Source organism: Schistocerca piceifrons, chromosome 2, assembly GCF_021461385.2.
Source record: "Schistocerca piceifrons isolate TAMUIC-IGC-003096 chromosome 2, iqSchPice1.1, whole genome shotgun sequence".
Classification (NCBI taxonomy): Eukaryota; Metazoa; Arthropoda; class Insecta; order Orthoptera; family Acrididae; genus Schistocerca; species Schistocerca piceifrons.
In genome coordinates, this window is record NC_060139.1 from 711,216,918 (window position 1) to 711,243,367 (window position 26,450).

The following is a 26,450-nucleotide window of genomic DNA, read 5'->3' on the forward strand; positions in this document are numbered from 1 at the left end:
GTCCTCCCTTTGCCTTTGTGATGGCTTGAATTATGATGGGGAAACTTCCAATGCGGAGTTTGTGAGTCTTTGGAGGAATGGCAGATCATTATTTCCAAAGAGCCGAAAGCAGAAGAAGTAGTGATGTTGGCTGCTAGGGGTCTGGAGCAAAGTCGAAGTTCCTGCGCTTCCTAGATTTGTTCCATTTGATTCAGGTCCACACTCTGAGCAGGCCATTCAATTTCAGGAGTGTCACTGTACATAAACAACTGTCTGACGGATGTTGTTTTGTGGCAGGGCGCATTGTCAGGCTGTTTCAAGGAGTCATGGTCTCCGAAGAGCTCCTTTCCTGTACGCACTACACAACGCGATGAAATATGTTCAGACACTTCCACATTTATCGTTTCCTTAAGCCCATAATTGGACCACATCGTAACCACGAAATTTGTCCCGTGCCATAACACCACCTCTTCGTGCATACCTGTTGGCACCGCAAGGGAAGGCAGGCTACGGTCTTCAGGCATTCGCCAAATTCAGACCTTACCGTCGGATTGCCTCTGTCTACAGACTGATTCTTCACTCAAAATCACTCGCTTCCAGTCATCCACTGTCCAGTTGCGTCACTCTTTACATCACCTGAAGTGTCGCATAGAATGAGGGGCTGCTCGACCATTGTACCCCGTGTTCTTAACTGTGCCAGCTGGATTACTGCCAGCAGTCAGGTATGGAGCCTTCTGCTGATTTCATGCTATTTTTTGTAATAGCCCTCAACATTGCACGACGGCAGCTGTCCTTTAGTACATGAGGTCTGGCTCGTCGCACTTACGCTGTGGTTGTTCTTTCGCATTTACGTTTCACCGCCACGTCACCAACAGTCGGCTTAGGCAGCTTTAGAAGAGTTGAAATATCCCTGCTGCATCTGTTACCCACATGAGACCCAAATACTAGTCGAAGTCACTGACCTCTCCTCACCGACCCATTCTGCTCTTACTGTTCCCTGCTGGCAGCGTAGTTATTCGTCGCCATATGTTATAACGGCGGGTCGGCCTCTCGCGACATCTAGTGCTGAATTGCGCATAATGTATGGGTGTTTGGGTACTTTAGATTCTTCATATATAAACAGGTAGGTCCCCTTGAAGGTTTCAGTGCACATATCTTTGGGACAACAATAGGTATTGAAAACTGACTTTCACTGGTATGAATGTAAGAAGTGGTTCATGAAACTAAATACTATGACACATTCTAAAATGCAAACAAATATTTTTTAAAAAATAGACAACCCTGTATTATCTCTTACACAATCAATAACAGGAAAAATCACAAAAAGAATGGCGTTGTTTGCATCGCAATACGTCAATTACATCCCGAGAAACTGCAAATTGAAGTTGACTCTTCGAATATACGAAACGCGTGAAACCCACTTCTCTCGCGATCACGATGTGATTAACGTACTACAATGCAACTATCACTGTAGTTATTACTATTTACACAGATTTTAAATGGACTGGAAACAGTACAGATGTCCAGTCACAGAATTACGTACAACACAACTACATACAATTACTATTTATCCCTCTATTAGAGCCATGATCAGCCATTAATTATGTTTACCCTGGCCAGTGAAATTCTGTTTTTCGTTGCTATCACGTCTATTCTAATACGGTAGTAAAGATCAATGAAGCACGAATGCGCAGAATAAACACTTTCCTTATTTTTCATTGTGTGTGTTTGAACATCTGCATTGTTTCCAGTCCACTTAACAGCAGTGTAAATACCAATAAGCACAGCGCCTGTCCCTTCGTAGTTCCTGAATAACATCGAATTACGAGCGATTGCGTCTCAGGATGCGCAATGGCGTCGCGTTTCGTTCATTTCAATAGTCAGTTTCGCTTCGCAATTTCTCGGGATGTAATTGATGTAAGGCAATGCGACCAAGGCCGTACTTTTTGCGTTTCTCTTGTTATTGATTGCGTATGAAGTAATACTGGGTGTCCATTAAAAAAAGTCAGTTTATGTAAAAAATAATATTTGCTTGCGTTTTAAAATGTCTCTTAATATTTCATTTCGTAAGCCCCTGTCTTAGAGAGAGAGAGAGAAATGCCCAGTTTCGGCCCAACTGAGTCATCTTCAGATTTAAAATACAGCAAAGGTTGCTAAACAGTACACAGTGTTAACTTGGTAAACGTATGACATCGCCTGGACTGCTGTCTGAAGTGAAATATTTATTTTCCACAGCCGCCCGTGAGGAAAGCTGCTTGGACAGGAGTTCGAGATGCTCTCCAGTTGGGATCTCCCTGCGCTCAGTCTTTGTTTGGCGAAGAGGACTGCTTGTATCTCAACGTGTATTCCCCGATAGTATGTCTACACCAGTAATAAGGCTTTGTGTTTTAAGTAATTAATTAATAGTATTAAATATTTCCCTATTCTGGGATTCACAGCCAACAGATATCGATTAAAAATTTATGAGTCACTGAAACTGTTTATTATTTAAATAAGATGATTCATTCACACTGTTGGTCAATGTCAAGGTCATTTTCAAGTGCACATCCAATATGAACGTACGTAAATTGTTGACGGATCGTACGTGAAGTTAAAAACAATGAGAAAATGTCGGGGTAGGGTCCAAATACACCGTAGATCCTGTTTGATCGAAATAAATAACATCAGACTACAGAATGTAAAAAACGTTGACTCTGTCCACAATGCGACGGTTAGCCGTCAACAGTCTAAGCTCACATAAGTGTAGGATAACGCATTTTTGCTGTACAAATAATTTGGCAATAAATACGAGTACAGTTGCTTGGTGTTATTTTCTGCTATGTAATGTACGAGTGCATTAAATTCGATGGACTTTTTATTTGGAAAAAGGTCTAGTCATTTTCTGTTTCTTATGTATGATCGGCTAGTAACGCATGATCGTACGTATATGTACGCTTTAGTATGATCAATAAACTGAAATTACCCAGCAGTCGTGAAAAATCATTTTATTCAAAGAAGCGCAGTCTCAGTGGAAGTATAACTCCTTTTAGTTAACACATTACAGTGATACTTTCCTGGCAGTTTCATGCTGAGCAAGACCAGGATCTTGAAATAATTACAAGTAGATATTTGTACTGTTATTGTTACTATTACTCGTATTTAAGATTTTTGCATTCTCTCCACTATTATTCTCAATTCCTACGCAGAGCCCATCGCAGAACGAAGCACTGAAAGCTGTCGTGGTGTACATCCACGGAGGATGTTTCACTGGCGGAAGCGGTGCTATAAGTGAGCCTCGCTCCTTCGTGGACAACGACGTTGTATTTGTCAGTATAAATTATCGCCTAGGATTGCTAGGTAATATGCATGAGTCTTTACATCTTTCTTGTTTGTTTCTGAGGAAGACGATTTATTTTTTCATTCTCTTGATTCGTTGAAGTTCTCTTTATCACTTCGTGAGTGTACCTCTTTATCCTAAGCTGATTACAATTTCCGTTAGATATTTGTTGATGTTGGTATTTCCTCTGTTTCCAACGAATTTTCTCACAGAGAAGTGCACCGGCAGTGGTTCCGCAGGATCTGAAAGGAAACTTTGCTAAATCTTATATCGAGCCGAAGGAATGCTTTTGTAGTAACTAAGAGATGTTAGTTTGCTACGCCAGATAAGCAAAAGGATTCGCTTAAGGCAGCCGATGATGGGGGAAAACTCTAAACATTTCCATTATTATTTGTTACTGACGAAGACAATTTATTTTACGATTTTACAATATGGGTTTAACAGTGGAAAGACATAACTTGGGTAGTTTTTTGTTTTGCGGCGATTGGTTGAAGAAGTTGATGTGTGTTCGTCTCTGCTTGGGTCCATTTTTGTAATCAGTTCTGTACTTGAAAATGGGATTACAACCTCAAAACTAGGTTGTTACGGATATGAAATTTTGTGAAACAAGACAAAGTAGCTTTTCGTTCAGTTTATACAACTCATACTGACACGAAAAAGAAAAAATATTTTGGTCAGAATTTAATACTGACAATCGGAAATAATCTTTTGGCACTGCTAGTTATTAATGGAAATGTTTGGTGCAGCAACAAGGCTATACTGATATAAGGAAAGAAAATAGGATCTTAAACAAGTCACAAGACTCGTAGCTTCTAAATACTTTATCCTCATGCCAGATCTCAGTGAGTTCAGTTAACAGGTAATATTAAATGTACGATCTATATGGTACCTTATGTTGACGGCAAACGGATTAATTATTTATTCTCTGGATAGGTTTCCTCAGCACGGGAGATGAAGTCGTCCCTGGAAATACGGGCCTCAAGGATCAAGTGGAGGCTCTGAGGTGGGTGCAGAGGAACATAGCGGCGTTTGGCGGCGATCCAGAGAGAGTGACTATCTTAGGCCAAAGCGCAGGAGGAGCTTCCATTCACTACCACGTCCTATCTCCACTTAGCAAAGGTAAATTAGCATTAACTTTTAAGATGCGTTATTAACCTCCTTCACAGAGTTTGGACTCTAAGTTCTTAAGTCATACTTTTCGCGCTGTTCCACTTGGCTACCAACAGTATCTTTCCTGGAGCAGTTAACTACGGTTGTTTACTACTCTATGTGCTACGAATCGAGATTTCGGTACCACAGTAAGAAAACGCGTTTTGCGTTCTTCCTTCAATAGGTGCGACCGTGAGGCATGATTTTCGTCGGTAGTAAAGCACTGTAGCTCCTGGAGCTTAAGAGTCGTACAGAACTCCTTTGCACAATTGACTTCCGAGGTGTGTACGACTTTGTATGCCACAGTAAGGAGAGGTGGGCTAAAGAGAGGTGTGGAAACCGTCGCTGTAGGAAAGCTGGACGGGAGCAGAGACGATTAGCCAACAGGTTAACACAGTAAACAGAAGATTTATTTAACATGTATTTGTCCAAGTGTACGAAGACTCATTAGAAATAATGCAGCAAGAAATGAGTCCCGCTCTCAGTGCCAACCAGAGGTGATCCCTGCACTACAGATTGAACGATGGTGTTAGAGCCATGGCTAGGCGACGTCTGCGTAGCATCAAGGAGCGAAGAGGCTCCAAGCACAGAAGGGACTCAGTGGCTCCGTCTGGCCGCCTTATATTGCCGCGGCAGGGGACTCTCGAAGTCAAGAAATACTGAAGGCGTGGCTCAGCAGGCATGCACCATTGTGTCCGCTGGATCCTGCACGATCGCTGTCGGCTTCTTACGAAAACTTGCAACTACGTTTCCAGCTGCAACGCCCGTGGACTGGTATCGATACATTATACCACACAAGCTATATTTTTGTTGTTGTGGTGGTGATAGAGAGAGCCTGTGACGCCACATAGCAGCTGTAGTGAAACCCTCATTCGATCGATTATTTAAAATTGCTTGATAGTTTGAGACCTTTATAAAGAACGTCTGATAAAGGAGATAGAGGGATCAGTGCCTTTAGTCCCAGTTTCGTTTAGGAAGAGCGGACGCGCAAAACAACATCAACGACAGGTGAAGGAGAGGCATTCTGGATCACACTTATATTTCCGAGAGAAAAGTTTCAAAAAAGCTGAGCTACAAACTGATTCATCCAACATGTCTCGCGAAATGATCATGACGGTAAGATCAAGGTACTGCAACTCATGCCAAGGTGTTAGCGTTAGCAGATTTTCTGTGCATCATTCACGACTGGAACGGAAACCTATGATGATAGTACCGAAAGTACCATGTCATTATAGACGTGTTGTGTATATCGATTTAACATGTTAATCAGCAAATGCCGTTGTCTTAAAAACTGTAAGGTGTAATGAAACGAGCTGAATCATTATACCAGACAGAATCCACTTCGTCTTGCATAATCAGTTCAGTACCACATGCTGCTGCGGTATATGCAGTAAACTGTAAGGGCTTTTAGTCCTTACTAGTAAACAATAGCTACTTCAATTACTGGTCATTCATCGTAAAAGTCAGTACAGGCACAGTGCACAACGTTGAACTATACACAATATTGCTGGCAAGAACACATAAAGCAGAACCAGTTACATCTACAGCAATTGATATCGTGCTGCTTTTAAATCGTGTATAATCCCAGAACGGCGTGCCTTATTGGCCATGGACGGCTGACTCAGTCTTAACTCAGTGCTGATCGTTAAAATTGCAACAACAAGGACAGCAAACAACTAAACTATAATTTCTGTGCTTATATACAGGGGTGTTCAATAAGTAATGCATTCAATAAGTAATTTAGGATGAAAAAATACAGAACTTGTTGTGGGACATCTTGGAATATTCTCGCTTCAGCCACTGTGCTTTCGTGAAGTTTCGGTAGGTAGCGGAATTGGCAGTGAACAAAAGCATGGTGAGTCGCTGAGCGAGGCGTCTGACATTGAAACAAGGTTGTGCGAACCTGTCTGATCTCCCATGTGCTGGCCAGTCGCACACAGCTGTGACTCCTGCGATGCTGGAACGAGCGAACACACTTATTTGACGTGAGCGGTGGGTGCAAACGAACTTATCCTTATCCAAGTTAATGAGAGGCCTCACACAAGTCAGCTCCCCAGAGAGAAGCTCAAAAAACTACAATGGACAATTCTTTCTCATCCACCGTTCAACCCAGATCTCGCACCTTCCGACTTCCATCTGTTTGCCCAATGCAGCATGCACTCTGCGCCAAGTGGTATGTGGATAATGTGGAAATTATTGATCTAGCAAGACGTTGGCTCTGACGTCGACCAGTAGAGTGCTACCATGTAGGCATACGGGCCCTTCCAGTAATGAGGCGTAAGGCCATCGCATTGAATGGAGCTTCTGCCGAAAAATATGCTTTTGGAGCCTAAAGAAAGGAAAATAAAATGATGTATCCTGAATATATTATGCCACCCAATCAGAAAAATATTGCATTTGGGCTATGTATTGACAGCTGTACTACATTTACAAGCAATTTTAGAACACAGAACGAGAAGTGATGTCATGATCGCATGGATAGAAGTTACATAAAATCGATAAAATTACGGAAACACGTATAAATTGAGAGAAAATTACGCTGAAATGTGGGGAAATTGATGGAGTACTTGCATGTCTTCTGATTAGTGCAGAACGATTCTTGCACATGGGAACGAATATATAGTAGCAAGAAAATACGGGAAAACGTTGGGATGGAAACACTAGGAACAGGGGAAACAGTCTTTTATTTTCCGTCGAGGCAATATTCTACAGTTTCATATCTACTGAACGGCGATAAGGGGTGCTAACCTCCTCGACGATCGAGGATCTGCAGAACTCTTGTGCTCTTGGATGGGTGCGGGAGAGCAGTTACAGCCTTGTTTCGCACTGTTCCTACACGAAACATGGAATGTAGCGGTCTACTTCTGGTCAGCTGCAGCGAGTGTTGGTCGAAGACAATGAGAGTATATCTTTCGGTCTCTAACTTTATCCTAAGAATGCGAGAATACCCTGTGACTCCCATCCGCATAGAGAAAGATAATAAATTATGACTATGATTGAGGTGCTAGTATACTTTGATGATTTAGATGTTTGAGAATAAACAATACAAACAATGAATGGACGTTCTGCACAGTCATTTATTTACATTCGCGATGGTACTGGTAAAGTAGGGGAGGGTCTATTTAGCGATGTTATAGAAATTGGTAAGCATCCTGCCGTGTCACTTGTCGGTGTTGAAATTACGATAAAATTGCTAAAATTGATCGCGCTATCAACTATCATGCTTATTATTACAGTACATTAACGGTGTCTTTTGCATCCCAACCGTTCGCTCGTATGCTTTTGATTACCACATAACGATTGACCGACATCACTTGTTTGAGGCAGAGAAAGAATCTTGGTGGAGGGGGCAACAACTTCACAGGATGGCTAATGCGTACATGGCAGCAATATGATGAATCAATCAAACATAACACAGGGCCATCAGCTATCCCATCACTGTCAATGATGAGTTTAAATGTAGAGGTTGTCATTGACATTCAGACAGCAGTTTGGAAACAATCCACAATACCTCAGAACTCTACCAATTTCCTTATGATATGACTGTCTTTTATTTCGGTCACCGAGTGTGTGGGTATGTTGTGGGATCAGCAGCAACAACATGATTTACACCGTGCGATATTTTTTTGGGGGGCGTGCCAATGGACAAAATGTATTAATGTCAGTTTAGAACCTGACACAGACGTCGAGGTCGTGGCTGAAAGAAACAAAGTGTATGACAGTGTACAAAGCGTGTTATAGCAGAAAAATTGGTGTATCAAACAACGAAACAGGGACCCTCTCCTGTGGCTGATAATGTGTGGGATATGGACCTCGTACAGTACAGGCGATGAAACTTTACACCAGTCTGTGCAAGCGACGATCACTGGCCATCTGCTCCAATGGATCAATACCTGTATATGTAATAGGATCGCCACATATGCTCGATGCCAGCATATAGACGGTATTAGTTTTCGATATATCAGAAGAGACAGATACAGTAAAAATCTATCAGATGAAATTAGCAGAGCTTCTATTGTTCATAATTTTTCTCTGCTGGATGGTGCAGAATAACGATTATAGGATGTTTGGATGGTACATCTGCAAGGACCCTGAGGAACGCGGATCTGCTTCGAACTGCAGACCCTGTATGATGTTGAGCCTTCCTAATTTTCCCAATAGAAAACAGTACCATAACTGTTCGTACTGTCTTTTATACCGTGTCGTGTTGCAAGAGCAGGCTTCGTTTGGCGCTGACCTTACACATCGTACATGGTTGCTGGAGCTCCGATTACAAGTTGCTACACAGGTTGCAGAATGTGGTAGTATTTCTCTCTCCAACTTCTGGGTAAAATTGCTGAAATTGGTCTCGCTATCAACTGGTGTGTATTACAGTACATTGCGCCATATCAATGGTGACTTTCTCTTCCAGACCTTCCACTGAGTATGCTGTTGATTACCGCATAATGGAGGGAGTCATGGTGGAACCCCAGCTATCTGCTACTTGTCGCTGTGGAACATGGGATTAAATGTATAGGTCATCACCTTAATACAGTTGTCTGGAAGCGTTCCTCATTGCTACAGTCTCGTCCTATTTCCATATGCTACGATGGCTTTCACATGTTTTTGTTTTTTTCACCAATAATACAACAGTAACTCTTTTTATTTGTGCTACGTCATGTGTGTTGTGAACAGCACCGCCCAACGATGGTCAACACTGAAAAAGAAATCATGTACCGGAGAGCAAAATGAAAGAACATTGCTTTTCGAAATGGAGTACCGAGACATCCCTACCCTGTCGATAGGGAATATGAGATTAACTGTACAGGTCATCACCCTCGAATAGCTGTTGGAAGCGCTGTACGATACCGCAAACTCTTCTGGTTTCCATATGTTGCGATGTATTCCACATTTTTGTCATTGAGAAACATCGCCTCTGTGTTTTATTTCTACCAGCATGTGATGTGGTAGCTGTCTGGAAGCGATGTCGATCACGACCAAGATGCAGAGGGACTGTCTAGAAAACAGCACTGGAATTTTACTGTATGGCACCCTTAGAAGATAGGTTCGAAAAAGGTGACTCATTTCGGGATATGAGAGTGGCAGGAATATGATCACTAGTGTATGTAATTATTAAGACATCTCTACGGAATCCAACGCAAGTATGTGGTAGAATGGATAGACTTGATTCCAAATCGCATACAGTATTTTACCCAAAAGCATAATGCTATCAGCGATTCGCGTGTGTCTGTAGACTCAAGACAGCTTTTTATCCAGGGTGACAGTAACATAGTCGCTACGATTGTATTTTTAATAGCGCTGTAGATTCCCTCTGCGGTCAGCTTCAAATGTCGTTTCTCAATAGTGTTCCTTGAAAAAAAACATCATCTTCCCTCCACGGATTCCCATTTGAACTACCTGGTGAGTGTAATCCGACTCTTGAAAAAAAAAAAAAATTGCTTGCCATGCAAAGTGACTCATGATCAATTTAATTAATTAGCCTGTCTAACTGATATTAATTACTTGCGGCCTGGCGGGTGGAAGAGATGTCTAGAACCATCATGGAATGATTCTTGACAAGTGTTTCTTTTTTCTTTTTTATCGTTGCGGCGATATATTTTAACGAAACTTCAATATCTCACCTACACAGGGCGAGACAGGCTCTCACAATTTGTTTCGTAAATGCTACTATGATATAGCAAGACCGCCAAGTTAGCCCTGCGGTCTAACGCACTGCTTTCCAGGCGGGAAGGCATGCTGGTCCCCGGTACAAATCCAACCGGCGGAATAGTGTCGAGGTCCGATGTACTGGCCAGTCTGTGGATGGTTTTTAAGGCGGTTTTCGATCTGCCTCGGCGAATGCGGGCTGGTTCTCCTCAATCCGCCTCAGTTACACTATGTCGGCGATTGATGCACATACACTTTCTCCACGTATGCGTACACCATAATTACTCTAGTACGCAATCATTAGGGTTGCACTCGTCTGGTGTGAGACGTTCCCTGGGGAGTCCACTGTGGGCCGAACCGCACAATAACACTGGATTCGGTGTTGGGCGGCGGTGGGGTGAGTGGACTGCTGTAGCCTATTGTGGGGTTGTGAACCACTGAGGGCTACGGCGAGGACGAAGCCTCCGCATTGTTTTTAGGTCCCCAGCTCCATGCAATACAATACAATGCACTGGTAAAACAGGACCTTCCACAGTGTACAAAACAGCTACATCCTCTTGAATTATAGCTTCTTGTTGTCGAATGTGTTCTTTTCCCGACATGCAAGCCAATGGTGTGGAAGATTGTATGAAGTGTTTGTAAGACACATGTGCATGACATTTATTTACAGACACTGAACGCGACAGAAGCTCTCAGGTTGTGTAATTTGTTCAAAAAGCTGAATATAGATGTTTTTTATTCGGAGTTTAAATTCTCTCTTTTTCTTTACTCTGATGACGGTTTCGGGATAAAGAGGGCATTCTCCATTTATCGTTAATATTTGCAGAAAACAGTCGAAGTTTTTTTTCCTGCTTTAATACATAGTGGACATATCTCTGGTAATAATCTGTGATCGGTGGCGGTGCACTTCGTTGGACGTTACAAAATAATGAGATGCGAATTGTGTCTTGCAGTCGAAAATAAAAACTATACCGATTTTGCTCATAAAACTAAAAGAAAATTTACTTTGCCTATTTTTGTGGAAAGAGGACATTTACTGTTGTCGTGATTCTGCTTTCCTTTTCTCATAGTAGCTTTATTATAGGAGTCATGTTGATGTTCAGCAGTCCAGCGCAGAACGGCAGCTGCTGCGGGCGAGTTCCTTAAGAGACCACAGCTCTCTCTTTAGACAAACAATGCTCGGTCGGGATAGCAGTCATTTGCCATGGTTTCGTTCTGAGGGATGCCAGCGACGCGCTTTGTACTGAAGGCACTGTGGTGTGAGGCTGCACTCGCTTAAGGCAGAAGGGGTTTCCTGTTTCGCAAGCAGTGGACTTTTGAAATAGCCATTTTGGGTGTTCTCTGGATGGGCAGGGTGTGCTGGTAAATTTCCTTTTTATGCTAGTGGTGCCGCCTCAAGGCAGGCCACGTGTCACACGCATCTACGGAGGGCCAAGTGTGGCTGGCAACTGCAGAGGGGGCGGCAGTGGAGGCACAAGACGCTCTGCAGAGCATCTGGCCGTTTTAAGAAGCACGTGTCCTCCCCCAAGGTGGATAGAGGGTGGGAGGCAGAGGGGTAGGGGTCATGGAAGGTGAGAGGGCTTCGGTTTTTGGCAGCTTGTGATTGTACATCGAGGAGAATGCACGTTCAACTACCCCCCCCCCCCACCCACCCCCCCACCCCTCCCCTTGCAGTCTTTTACGATGACGATTTTCCCCAGTATATTTGGTGCATTAGCACCCATTCATTATTGGCAGTTTGTGGTTGTACATCGAGGAGAACGCACGTTCAACTACCCCCCCCCCCCCCCCACGCCTCCCCTTGCAGTCTTTTAGGATGACGATTTTCCCCAGTATATGTGGTGGATTAGCACCCATTCATTATTGGCAGTTTGGCAGCTTGTGATTGTACATCGAGGAGAATGCACGTTCAACTACCCCCCCCCCCCCCCCCCGCCTTCCCTTGCGGTCTTTTAGAATGACGATTTTCCCCAGTATATGTGGTGCATTAGCACCCATTCATTACAAGTGCTGGTTTTTTCGCGACAATTTCGAAGTGTGATTAGAGCAGTGACGCATTTTTCTTTATCATTTGCGATAGTGTGTATTGGCTTCGATTACGTATGCTGCAGACTGGTTTTTGTGCGGGTGTCTGTAGCGAACTCTGATGTCAAAAAGCGATAGATACTGTATGCTTACAGGCAACACACTTTTTAAACTCCTCTTTGTCCAACACCAGCATTTCGTCAGTGGAACGTATTTCCTGCCAAAAAGAGTAGTACCTTACACCCCTGCCCTTTTCCCGCCAACTTGTAGGTGAAGGGTAAAGTTTGAATATCTGTCAGTTTCGAGTGGTACTGCGAAATTTTTTCCGAGCAGGATAACACCAGTTGCACGGTATCGTCAATTTTTGAGTTGTACTGCATTTTTATGCCGTCCTTGTGTAGCGCTATGTGTAGAGTTGTGTAATTAGGTCTGATCTTTATCATTAATTGCGTAATTAGGCCTGATCCTTGCGTCAGTTACCCGATCAAAACGAAGTACACTAATCTAACCTTCCTCTCCTGCATCTGGACAGTTTCCATGTGTAGAGGGAGGTGCACTTGGGCTTTCCATCCAGTAGCATCAGGCTTAGATTCCCGGAAAATGCACCGCCATTTTTAATTTCCCGTCAATTCCAAGTGCCTCTAGTCGTATGATGGTGTTACGGGGGGGGGGGGGGGGGGGGGCGGGGGGGGGGGGGGGGAATGCAATTGGGCTTTCAGTGCAGCAGGAGGATCAGGGTTCAAGTCCCAGAAAGAGTGTCACCAATTTTAATTTCCCGCCAATTCCCGGGTGGCGGGTGGGGTTGGACGTCAGCACAGCCCTGGGAGAAAGAAATTCCCGCCAAAATTCGAAGTTCTCCCTAAACTCGAAATTCCCGCCAATCGGGTAGGCTGGGGGATGGAGAGGGTGAGGAGGGGGGGAAGAGGTGGGACCTACGTGCAGGCTGAGAAAAATAAGTGATTCATCCGGGAGTGGGGGTGGGGATTGGTTAGGGGCGGGGGTGGGGGTGGTTGGGGGTGGGGGTGGTCGAGGGCGGGGGTGATTAATTGATAAATTTAATCAATTTGCATATCATTTGCTAATCATTTCTGCAGGACATACTAATGTTCATGTCCTATAAATGTGGACGTCCTATGTCTAATCGTTCAAGGTATTCAGATTTTTCTGAACACGAGTGTTTTTGACAGAAGAGATCAAAACCAAAATTAGAGTATTGCATCATACGAAATGGTGTATTAACGTCGAATGGACAGAGCCCCGTATATGAACTCCTGAGAATGATTTGGTTGGCGCACTTGCCAAACAAGCAGCTGGAGGAAACGCGACACGTCTCTACAATAGAATTCCTCCATTTGTGATCAAAAGAGAATAATATGAACAACAAAAGAAAAACGGGAAATAGGATGGTTGAAACTACAAAAGAGGCGATAGCAAAAGCTCTTTACCGATTGTTCGAGATCGTCATACTATAAAGTTATCGTAGTCATCTAATCTTACAAAAATGTTAACCAGACATGGAAAATTAATATCTTACTATCATGCACAGAGGGTGGTCGAACAGTCGATAATGTTTTACGAGTGTGCAGTGAACTGAATGATGAGAGACACGAACTAAGGAAGAATACTACGTAGAAGGGATTCACCAATCCCGTATATGGAGCAGCTCTTCTGAAGCTGTACCTCAAATACTTAAATTTTGTAATGCAACTACCTTTCCCGGATTATGAATAACAATGTTCCTTGATGTTAAATATTGCTCTACCTGAAAAGCTTAAAAACACAGAAATTTACTATTGTGTTTATAATTAATGGTATACTTTTCACTCTTGCTATTGTAATTCGTTATAATTAGACTTGTTTCATATGCATTTTGTATGAAAATTAAACCTAAACACGTAGTATTACAAATACTGTAATGAAGCAAGTTGCAAATAAATAATATAAAAACATGTAGTAAATGTAGATAACGTTAAATTACTTTGTGCAAATTCGTTGACGTTCTAATCATTTGGATATCCAGTTTGGCCTTTGTTGCAATACGCCTTCGTGATGTTTCAATTTAATGTCACAGACAGCGTCTGAAATTTGACGGTGTACTAATGTATAATAAATGCTTGAAACACATCCCAGACTTTCTATCTTGCATTATACACACTTCTTGCTCCATAAAAATACTTAGTGTGATATGTGTTTAATTCACTGAAAGAAGTTAAGGTTCTCTCGGTTTTCGATACATGCAGTATATTGATATATACGTTCACCGAGATAATTTGATTTACTCCATAAGCCGCTTTAACCAAAGAACGAAATTGTGAAAGTTGACAGTATATTAAGAGCACACAGTTCATTTGCTGTCTTCAGTTCAAACAATTTGCCATTCTACTGCATATGAATTACGGAATTCCTGGAGAATGCATATAATGCCATTCCTTTAGAATCGCAATAATATAATTTTCATTTATGTTAGTCTAGAGGTATTTATACTTTAATGTTAAGTTTGCACTATGACTAATCCACACCAATGTTACTTCCCAGGTCTCTTTAAGAACGCCATAGCAATGAGCGGGTCAGCGCTGAACCCCTGGGCTTTCTCCAAAAACGCAACAGACAGAGCAATACGCTTCGCGAACTACTTGGGATATTCGGGGCAGAACTCCTCAGATCTCGTAGACTTTCTCAAAACCGTGGATGGACGCACCCTCGCACAAGGCAGTGACAAAGCTCTGTCAGAGGAGGTATGTACTTATAGTCAGTTAAATGAGCTTACGTCAGAAAGGAACATATTTATTTAGCGCTGAGTGTGATCGCAAGGAGAAGGTATTCCTATTATTAACATTGGCTGAACAGGTTGTAACAATAGGTAATACACTATCGAGCAGATAGTTTATCCTCTAGGTTTGATCACCGCTAAGTTCAAGGCTTGTATCAGGTGAGGTGTTCAAGTGCAACAGTTGTGTAAGAAGATCTACAAGTTTTCCACACGCATAGTACTCTCTGTTGTCATTGTCGATATAAGTGACAAGTCGTTGAACTTAGGGATGCAAGCATAGTACTCTCTGTTGTCATTGTCGATATAAGTGACAAGTCGTTGAACATAGGGCTGAGGGGGCATAGGTGATATTTATTAAATGGCGGTGATTGTGTTCTTTTTGCAAGTCTGTGATGAAATCGTAACGTGACTGGACTAGTGCCGGCACTTTAAGTGATCGTTGTTGACAGCGGAAACGAACATCGACTAGAAACGGCCCGTCAAGGATATGAATAGCGGAACAACTGACTGAGTTAGTAGGGGCAACCACATTCGTGCCAACCACAATAATACAGTGAATATGCTATGTATGGCGCTCCGAAGTCTTTAAGTTGCAAATCAGTATCGAAATAAAGCGGCTGGTGCTAGTTGACATCTATGTTGACGGTAGAGTCATGTTTCCTGGTGCACTGGACGTTGGCCACAACTTCTAGAAAATTCACTCAAAAACCCTTACTCGAAGAATACGAGATACTGCTGCGAAGGTTATAGTTTGTAAAGTTATATCATGGCGATCTTTGTGTTCACTAACCCACGCAGAACACACTCTTCAATCATCTGCACAGGAGTCCATGCTCTGACGTCTCCCTCTTGGTCCTATATGACGGTCTACCCCAAGTATAATTGGATCATACTGCACGATAATTCTCCGGGTCATATAGCAACGTTCGAAAATGACTGGAGGAACTTGATTAAGGTACCAAAGTACTATCTTGGTCTCCAGATTTCCTGTAGCTTAACATATACAGAATGTTTCAGGAGGAATAGTAAATATTTTAGATTAATTCAAATGAAACATTCCATACAACAAGTGTTCAGTTTTTATTTGATACAGAGATACAGCTGTTAGAATGTAGTTCAAACAAATACTCGCATAAGGTGTTAAGGAAAGGTAAGTGATTAAGATGAAAACTGATCTATAAAATTCATTCGACTTCAGTGCACTTTCGAATTCCCCTGATTTCTGAGGACGTCTTGGCGTTGTTCCATGAGGCTATTGTCATTCATATTCCGAAATATCAATTCGTCTCTTGTGTTAATGTGTTCTTTGCAGGCCTCCAATTTCAACCATACTCACAGGCAAAAATCTAAAACGGTTTGGTTCGGCGACCTTGGTGGCCAAGAAACGAGACTATTTCTGCCCATCGACCTTCCGAGGAATGTTACGTTCACATGAGGTGTCACCTGGCGACTTGAATGTGCAGGGTCCCTGTCATGCTTGAAGAACATATGTATCTTAGCAGCCATAGAAACCTCTTCCAGCCGTGATGGAAACTTGTTTTCAGGAAAGTCGAGATAACATCATCATGTAAAACGATGCGGTAACATAACTGGCCCAGTCACATATCATACCGCACCATACATTTGCAGAGAAGCGTTCTGCAAAGTGTGTCTCCACGAGAATGTGAGGCGTTTCATTGGACCACCGAATTGAATCACGATCATTGGATCACCGAATTGAATCACGAGTGGTACTGAACTGACAGGGGTGTAAGCTGCTTCATTAGTCAGCAGTATTAGCGGGATTACTGGACACTTTGTATTAGCCAACGACACAATTCCAACGTCTACCTTCATCTGCTTTTCGAAGGTGTTGAATCGGCTGTAAATAATAAGGATAGCGGCTGTGCGTGTGTAATATCCGTCACATTCTTGTGTGTGACACTCCGATGCACCCAGAAAGTCTTGGTGTGCTTGTTCAACGACTACGTTCTCGCAGCTGAATAATGTCGTCTACATCATTCACCCTCTGTTCAATCTGTACTTTTAGATGAGATATGATTGCTGGGCTCTGAACCAGTCCCAAACGTTATAGTGAAAACGCTTTAGAATCCGGTATTCCGCAGTTAAGCAACCGTCTACCGTACTGTCTACAAACAGCAGTAGCGTTTCTATTTTCAGAACACGTACAACTCCTGCATCCGCATACTCTGCATTTGTAAATATGTGCACTATGTTTAAATGATACAGTAGAGTTAGTCAACAACTCACATTCACAACACAGCCCAAAAATTCAATTACGTAGATTCAACTTCACAACATGAACTTCAAAACAAAAAATGGCAATCGGAATATAAACCCATAAGGACTGGAGTACCAACACGCAAAACGATAAAACTTATTTCTGTCATGAGCTGTAACGAAAAAAATTAAACACTTGTTGTACAGAATGTTTAATTCTAATAGCCATACTGCCAGCAGCTGAAAAGTTTACTTTTTCTTATGAAGCACACTATGAACAGCGTCCTTCCGATTGTAGTTTTTCCTTGTAACACCTCACTGACTCACTGTGAGGTCTTTCAGCTACTGTGTCTGCAGCAAACGACATTTACTCCCGGTGCAAGCCGGCATATGAATAGAGTTACGAACACTAGTCGCAAGATACGTTTCACGCTTTTGTAGTGTTTTGATTTCATTGCATACTAATCAAAACTTATTCCTCTGAGAAATTACATACCCCATTACGCCTCTGTGTGTTCGGTGCAGGCACTAAGGAATTGTGTATCAGACTATCGATATCCACTGCCGTTCAGAATATATAGTGCAGTGTGATTACTTTTACCTTTCGTTGTAGCTATGTTGCATGTACGAACTAGGCAACTGAACACCAACGAACAACAACCAACCGCTTCGTTCGCCGAGATTTACTTGGTATGTACAGGCGGCAGATCGGAGCCAACGAAACGGTTGGCCCTGGTTGCGGCTCGGAGAGCCGCCGGTAATGTCAAAGTGTTGTCGGTGAGTTGACCTGGGGACGCGTTTCCTAGTGTGAACGCCACGTCGAATGTTTCTACGTACAGTAGCGATTTGTTGTGCTTGTTGAACGGGTCTGTATTTATGGTGCTTAAAAGCACTGGGGTATGGAGTGGAAAACTGACATCGTGAAGGGGAACGTCTACGGGACCTTACGGACTGCGATGATAAAAAAAAAATTGGAAAGATTAGACGATTCTAGAGAAATAAGGGAGTTGTTAGTAACGTGCATGATGCGAAAAAGGAAGTGGAGTCTTTATTGACATCTGTTCTCTGTGAACTTACTCTAATATATTCTTGTAGATTTTGAGTGATGCCTGAACAAACCTCACGCACAGTCTTAGAGACGAGCTGTTTTGATATTTTAAAGGTGCACATTAAGCTGACGTCTGAATCCTCAGTAGCTAAATACCTCAAACTGACTATTAGTCTTTCTGCTGTAGGTACATCTCTCCTAACAGAGTCGTCATCTTTGCAAATTTTAGGTGCTACACAAATCTATAATAAGAAATCTGCAGCTTTTATTTTGGAAAAATATGAAATAGCCGATATTCACACCGATTTTTAGGGTTAGACATTAATTTTTTTCCAGTAAAGGACAGGTCGACCACCAGGCTCGTTCCTTCTGCTCCTTTTTCTCATGATCGGCTTCTTGCAGTAAAATAAATGCTATGCGTGCGACGATTGCTAAAACCTCTCCTTCCCTCATAAAATCTGGCAGTGAAATTGTGACTGAAATGCTACTTTAAAGCAACAGGAAAATGGGGAGCAACCTCGACAAGTTGTTAGAGCCAACTGCGATTCCACACGGCCGAAACCCTTGGAATCAATCCCTTGGTTTGGTGTGGATGAGAGGCTGAACTTCAGTGTATTGACGACCAACTTTTGGCTAAATCCACTGGCTGTCGTTTGTTGTACTAGTGTGTACGATTCTTTACAGTTCCTAAGGAAAGAAAAAAGTGCAGGAAATTTTTCCTAAGAATTTTAAACGTGATGCAGCTGGTACAGAAATTTATAACCATCTGTTGGATGCATGGTGCCTTCACGTTATGGCGATGTAAGTGAAGCTGTAGCGACAGCAGGAGTTACAAGATAGATGAAGAGAGTCTTTTAACACAAACTCGGGAGTAGGGAACCAATGTTCGTCTGGAAACAGCCAAGATCATCTAAAATCAATATAACCTCCTTATCTCTGGGGTCAATGTCCAGAGGTAAATTTCTTGTCTTCAATGTCCCTACTAGTTGGCCTCTTAGCCTTAATGACCTGTCATAATTTACGGTCCAATTAGTGTAATTAATGGCATATGACTTTTATCACCATTATTAATGACCTGTCACTTTATCGCCATTATTTATAACCCAATTATAGTGATTTATTACCCAAAACAATGATTTTCTCTACCAGCCCAGAAAGAGCCCTACCACTCTCCTGCGCTTACTAGCCATCAGAATGACTGACCACTTGTGTTCTATTCACCGTAGTGGAAGGCCCATTACTAACCATCAGTCAGTAACCTCACTCGTGTTCTGTCATGTGACTCACCCTTTAATGCAATTGCTTGCAGTTTATTATTAACCGCAGAGTCCGCCCCCGGTAGCTGAGTGATGCCGGCATAGTAGCTCAGCGTGTTCCGTCAGAGGGTTAGCTACTCTCTGTAATAAAAAACTGAGTGAACAGATCAACGAAGAACCTAAACGGGTGTCATTGGACGTCTGCCCCGAACAAATTCAACGAACAATATATAACAAAATGAGATCAATAAAATAAAATAAAATAAAATAAAAAACTAAAAAAATGTGGTTAGTGCGAAAGACTGTCAATCCTAAGGGCCCGGGTTCGATTCCCGGCTGGGTTGGAGATTTTCTCCGCTCATGAACTGGGTGTTGTGTTGTCCTTATCATCATCATTTTCATCCTCATCGACGCGCAAGTCGCCGAAGTGGCGTCAAGTCGAAAGACTTGCACCTGGCGAGCGGTCTACCTGACGGGAGGCCCTAGTCACACGACATTTACATTTTTTATGAAGCCCAGAGACATTTCTGCAAAGTATTACCGTCTTCTTCCATTTTTATCTACCAATTTAGGGTTATCTGTTACAATTTAGTTGATTTTCCAAAACATTCACTTTTCAGAGTCTTAAATACGAAACTCTAAGTGTGTAACAGATATCGTAGTGCATTACTTACACAATTTATACGAATATCCTACTTTTAAACAAATGACAGTCTACTGTTGGTCTTAGAAATTAATACTTAATATAGATTTGATGTATATAATCTGAAGCTTAAGTGTGCTAAAAACAATGGTCTGGACACAATAAAGTCACCTAAGAGGAGTCTGTAACCAGGACATTACTGTGTACTTACAAAATAACGGTTGTAATTAGCAGTTTTTCTGCAGCCATGTGACACTTTACAGGCCATAAACACACAACACGTTGCTGAAGTTTTCTCCCTCTACCACAAAGACAGGAATACATTAGGAGGCAGACATTTTATTTAAAAAACAAGCAAACAATTTCTTCTGGGACTCTCGCTATTAATGCTTACAACCTCGGTGTTGGCTGCCCGGAGCCAATGTCGTCTCTGTTTCCCAGCTGAACCAGGTATGAAGTTACCAGAGCCACGTCCCAGCTACCACCGCCTTCTATGGTCCCCAGCTACAAGCCGCAACACAGCAACACGCGCTGCTGCCGCGAGGGAGTCAGCCTTTCAGCTAACCCTCCCAAACAGACAGGCCATCTATATCGGTAGAGCAGCAGTTACATCCTTCCTATTAAAGCTGACCACCACTACTAACTACGAAACTTATGATTCGAGTTAGTCTGTCACACTGCTAACGATGTGCGGTCATCACCTAATACTGCCAGCACTATACTATTGTAGTGACCAGAGATACGAGTACAAGCTCTCCCTCGCGTGTGTGTATTTATATACTAAAACACATAGCATATGGAAACAATGTTCGACGCAGATAATATTCGAAGAACTGACTTTGCTTTATTGTAAACACAGAACATGTCATTAGTCAGTCTGATGGTTAGTAAGACCCGGAGCATGATGGAATTTTTTGGGCTGTTGTAGAAAATTATTTTTGAGTGATGAATCATTATATTGGGTTACCAATAAGGTGAAAAGTGATTTGTCATTACTTACAAAAATTAGAAAATAAATTATGATACATCATTAATAAGAACAATGAAGCAAAGTGGCTGACTTGTAGGGAACAACGGACAATTTCTCAGAAAGGACATTGAACCATCACCTTGAACGCAAGGAGAAAAACTGCCTCATAACATTTACCCTGGTGGACATTGACCCCATAGATAAGGAGATGAACTTGAGTGTTCCGTGAGGAACATCTGTCTCCCACTTTCCAGGAGATCTGCAACGGAAATGGTAGCTTGGACGTGATATACAAAGAGCTGATTTGGCGTGACAACACCCAATACTTCAAACTGTAAACATTTTTGATGATGTGGTCTGCAGTCCGATGGCCAGCTGGAAGTCTTCAAGTGTGGGGTCGAGCGTGCAGTATAACATTGATATATCAAGCAGAGGGAAATGACCTCCTGTACCATTTCGTTCATTTCTTTATGGATTTATTTCAACTTGGAGAACTGAAAGCACATCTCCTATCATACACATTCCAGCGAATCCTTTCTGCAGGACTCGCTGCAATCAACATTTCAGATAGTATACAAGTGGATTAATATACAAGTGTTATTAAACATAGCAGTACCGATTATAAAAATGTGATCCTATTAATATACTCAATGCTACTTTAGAAGATGTAATGTTCGCATATAAAAATGTTAATTGCAAGCAGTGAATAGTTTTACAGCAGTAGAAGTGTCTCATTTATAATAGTGTTTCATGTAATGAGCTGCACGTTGCACATAATTTTTGACATGTGACGCCTTAAAGTCAAGAATTTTGGAACATAATTTCTTTTATAATGTTGCTTAACCTCTTTATAATACCTCTGTTGTTTAATTTTTTTGTAACGTGTTAAATTTACTTTGAAATTGTGCATGTGTACATGAAAATAATTTATCTTTCCTCAATGACAGGACAGACTGAGTTTATTTACATGCGTCTGGGCACCCAGTGTCGAACCGGATCACGAAGCAGCCTTTCTCACAGAGGAACCATGGCGGCTGGTGGCTGAAGGTCGCTACAATCACGTCCCGTACATGTCGGGAGTTACGGACCTCGAACTAGTTGCCCAAATTCACGGTTCGTTTGGTAAGGATTCACATACTCCTTTTAGATGACAACACCCAATACTTCAAACTGTAAACATTGTTGATGATGTGGTCTGCAGTCCGATGACCGGTTTGATGGAGCTCTCCACGCTACTCTATCCTGTGCAAGCCTCTTTATCTCCGAATAACAGCTGCAACACACATCTATTTCAACCTGCTTACTGTATTCATCATTTGGTCTCTCTCTCCAATTATTAACCCCCCCCCCCCCTTCCCCCAAATTTCCCTCTGTTTACCGTATCGACGACTCCTTCATGCCTCAGGTTACGTCCTACCAACTGATCCCTTCATTTACTCAAGCTGTGGTATGAATCGCTTTTTTCATTTCCTGCTCATTAGTTACTCGATCCGCCCAGCTAATACTTTCTTTTATAGCATCACGCTTCAAAACATTTCATTCTCTTCTTGTCGGAACTGTTTAACGTCAAGTTTCACTTACATACAAGTCTTCATTCGTGACAAATACATTCAGAAAAGACGCCCTAACCCTTAAATTTAAATTAGATGTTAACTAACTAACTTCTCTTTCTCAGAAATCCCTTTCACGCTATAGTCAGTCGACATTGTAAGTCCTCTCCACTTCAGACATCATCCGTTATTTTGCTGTCTAAATAGCAAAGCTCATCTACTTCTTTTACTGTCCCATTTCCTGATCTAATTCCTTCACCATCAATTGATTTAATTCGTCTACATTCCCTTTACTTGTTTTGATTTTATGTTTATCTTATACACTCTCTTCATCCTGATTCTTTGCTGTCTCTGGCAGAATTACGACGTCATTGGCATCCCTGTAAGGTTTTATTTCTTGTCCCTGAACTTCAATTCTCTCTCCTAATTTCGTCATTGTTTTCTCTACAGCTTTGTCAACGTACAGCTTGAATAACACTGGTGTTAGGCGACAACCCTCTCACATCCCTTCTGAACCCCTCCTTCTCTCTCATCTCCTTCGACTCGCAACTGCAGTCTGGTTCCGGTAGAAGTTATTGGTAACGTTTCGTTTCCTGTACCTTATTCATGCTACCTTTAGAATTATAAGGAGTGTGTGCCAGTTTATACTGTCAACAGATTTCTGTAAATGTGTAAATGACATAACTATAGATCTGCCTTACCATAGGTTTCGTAGGCATGTTTCAACATTTCTTTGGAACCCAAACTGATCTTTTACGTAAGTTTGACTTCTGCCAGATTTTTCCATTCTCCTGTAAACAATTCATGTCAGTATTATCCAACCATGACTTATTTAACTGATAGCTGGGTAATATTCACACTTCCAGCGAATAACCTCCTTTGGAATTGGAATTATTTCACTGTTCCTTACGTCTGAACGTATTTCACATGTCCTATACAGCTTGCACACTAGGTAGAATAGTTTTGTCATGTCTCACTCAATAATTCTGAGAATATGTTGCCTATTCCAGGGCCCTAGTTTTGACTTAACTCTCTCAGCGCTCTGTCAAATTCTTTTCGCAAAATCACATCTCCCAACTCATTTTCATCTACTTCGTCTTCCCTGTCTATGACATTACCTTCAAGTTTTTTGTCCTTGAGTAGCACTTCTATATATTCCAGTCACCTTTCCATGTTCCCTTATTGCTTACAAGGAACCCCTTGAGTGCGAGGTTGCAAGTTTAATCTTTAGTAAGGCTCATTTGAAAGTGTGTTAACAATTATGACAGGAAAAATATTAACTGCTAATGATTCACCATGTGCATCAGGACGACGATAGAAAATGACTGTCCGAGAGATACAGAGATCAACCTTATATGAGATGTACGTATTACACTTCACGAAATGGACATCGTCGACATTCTAGAAATGTTCAAAACAAACCATTAACTAGCACCATGAACAGCGAATGAAAAATGGAGCGCCACAGCGATCACAAAGGTTCGCACCTTGGACGCTTAGCTGGGCACCCGCTCTTAAAGAATGCATATAAAATGATTTTGGTGTAACGGGGTGGTGAGAACTGATGGAATGCGGTGGCATGCAAAGGAATGCAGAACACGAATTTCCGGCATGCTGGAGTATCTTGGGTCGGCAACTTCTGTTAATCAGTAGAACGAGAAACCAGTCGATGTGGCAAATTTTTACTTTTCATTCATCCGATGACTAATTTCGGGTGGAAAACCATTTCCAATTATCATAACATAGTCCAAAATGGCATTTCCAAAGACGTCAAAAATGTGCAATGAACATTTACAGTGTATACAGAAAACTACACTGTAAATGTTCATTGCACATTTTTGACTTCTTCGATAATGCCATTTTCGACTATGTTACGATGATTTAAAAATGGCTCTCTGTCTGAAACTACACATCGAATGAATAAAAAGCAAAAATTTACGGCTTAGACTGGTTTTTCGTTCTACTGAATGCAAGACAGTCTGCCATAGAGCTTACCTTGAAACTGTCTATACTTTAAGGGGTGGCTGCAGATAGTGCAATAATATGTTTTATAGGTAAGAAAAAAAAACTCCAGAGGCTGAATTTGTCCCGTGATTCCAGGTCGTATGAACTGCAATGTCACACCATTTTCAGGAGGGATAATCTACTCGAATCAGTATGATTTCTGTACGCAGAGCCGAAATCATACAAAATGAACTTATTTTGACAAGTTATTGGGCAAAAGCAGTGCCCATTACGTAGTTGCAGTTCTTCTACACCCATATTCCCACTCTTGCTTGCTGTGACTTAAATATTCCTTACTGCACTTGGAAGACGACGCACACGAGAAAGAACCGTATGCAGCGGAACAGCTCCAATTTCTCGCAGCACAATAAATAACTTTCCAGCCAGTTTACCATCCAGATTAACATTCGGCATAATTGTATACGAATGCATTAAGGCATTTCTATTAGTTGATCTTGACAGAGCTCTCTTCGTACATCTAATTTCCAGGAATTCTTTTAAATGCATTTCCTCTTCAAATCCCGATTGGTCGGGGTCGAAAACAAATTCCTTGCTGAACGATGGGAAGAGCTTGTTCGTCTCATCTACAAATTTTCCGGCCGATTACGCAGTTTGTTGTGCATCGTCAAAATGGTTCAAATGGCTCTGAGCACTATGCGATTTAACTTCTGACAAGGGAACCTCCCCATCGCACCCCCCTCAGATTTAGTTATAAGTTGGCACAGTGGATAGGTCTTGAAAAACTGAACACAGATCAATCGAGAAAACAGGAAGAAGTTGTGTGGAACTATGAAAAAATAAGCAAAATATACAAACTGAGTAGTCCATGTCTAAGATAGGCAACATCAAGGACTTGCTCAGCCAAGGAACGCCGTGGTCCCGTGGTTAGCGTGAGAAGTTGCAGAACGAGAGGTCCTTGGTTCGTCTTCCCTCAAGTGAACAGTTTTATTCTTCATTTTCAGTTTATGTGACAAACTCTTATGTTTTCATCACTTTTTGGGAGTGATTATTACATCCTCAAGAAAACATAAATCGGGTAAGGTAGAAGAATCTTTTTACCCATTCGCCAAGTGTACAAGTTAGGTGGGACGACAACATATTCCTGTCATGTGACGCACATGCCGTCACCAGTGTCGTATAGAATGTATCAGACGTGCTTTCCTGTAGAGGAATCGGTTGACATATGACCTTGCGATCAAATGTTTTCGATTCCCATTGGAGAGGCACGTCCTTTCGTCTACTAATCGCACGGTCGCACGCTTTTGCGGTGCGGTCGCAAAGCACAGACACTAAACTTATTACAGTGAACAGAGACGTCAATGAACGAACGGACAGATCATAACTTTGAGAAAATAAATAAAGTAAAATTATCACTCGAGGGAAAACTTGAACCAAGGACCTCTCGTTCCGCAACCGATCAAGCTAACCAAGGGACCACGGTGCTCCTTTGCTCACATTTTCCTTGATGTTGCTTATCTTGCACATGGACTTCTCAGTTTGTATATTTTGCTTATTTCTTCATAGTTCCACACAACTTCTTCCTGTTTTCTCGATTGATCTGTGTTCAGTTTTTCAAGGCCTATCCACTGTGCCAACTTATAACTAAATCTGAAGGGGGTGCGATGGAGAGGTTCCCTTGTGAGGTCATCAGTCGCCTAGAACTTATAACTAAATAAACCTAACTAACCTAAGGACATCACACACATCCATACCCAGAATTCGAACCTGCAACATTAGCGGTCGCTCGGTTCCGGACTGTAGCGCCTAGAACCGCACGGCCACTCCGGCCGGCATGCATCGTCAAATTGACGCTTTGTTTGAAATTTCGTTATCTTGCGTCTTCCATTTCAATAGCACTGTGTTTGAGGTTATGC

At 42.0% G+C, this 26,450-nt stretch overlaps 1 protein-coding gene across 1 annotated transcript in view; it reads left to right on the forward strand.

Annotated features, from left to right (window-relative positions):
* The window catches only part of LOC124775782 (esterase FE4-like), a 139,492-nt gene that overhangs the window by 77,374 nt on the left and 35,668 nt on the right, over positions 1-26,450 (forward strand). The window contains exons 3-6 of the mRNA XM_047250612.1: positions 3,165-3,315; positions 4,229-4,414; positions 14,651-14,850; positions 21,970-22,144. Of these exons, the coding sequence (XP_047106568.1) occupies positions 3,165-3,315; positions 4,229-4,414; positions 14,651-14,850; positions 21,970-22,144 (712 nt within the window). The remainder of the gene's footprint in view (positions 1-3,164; positions 3,316-4,228; positions 4,415-14,650; positions 14,851-21,969; positions 22,145-26,450) is intronic.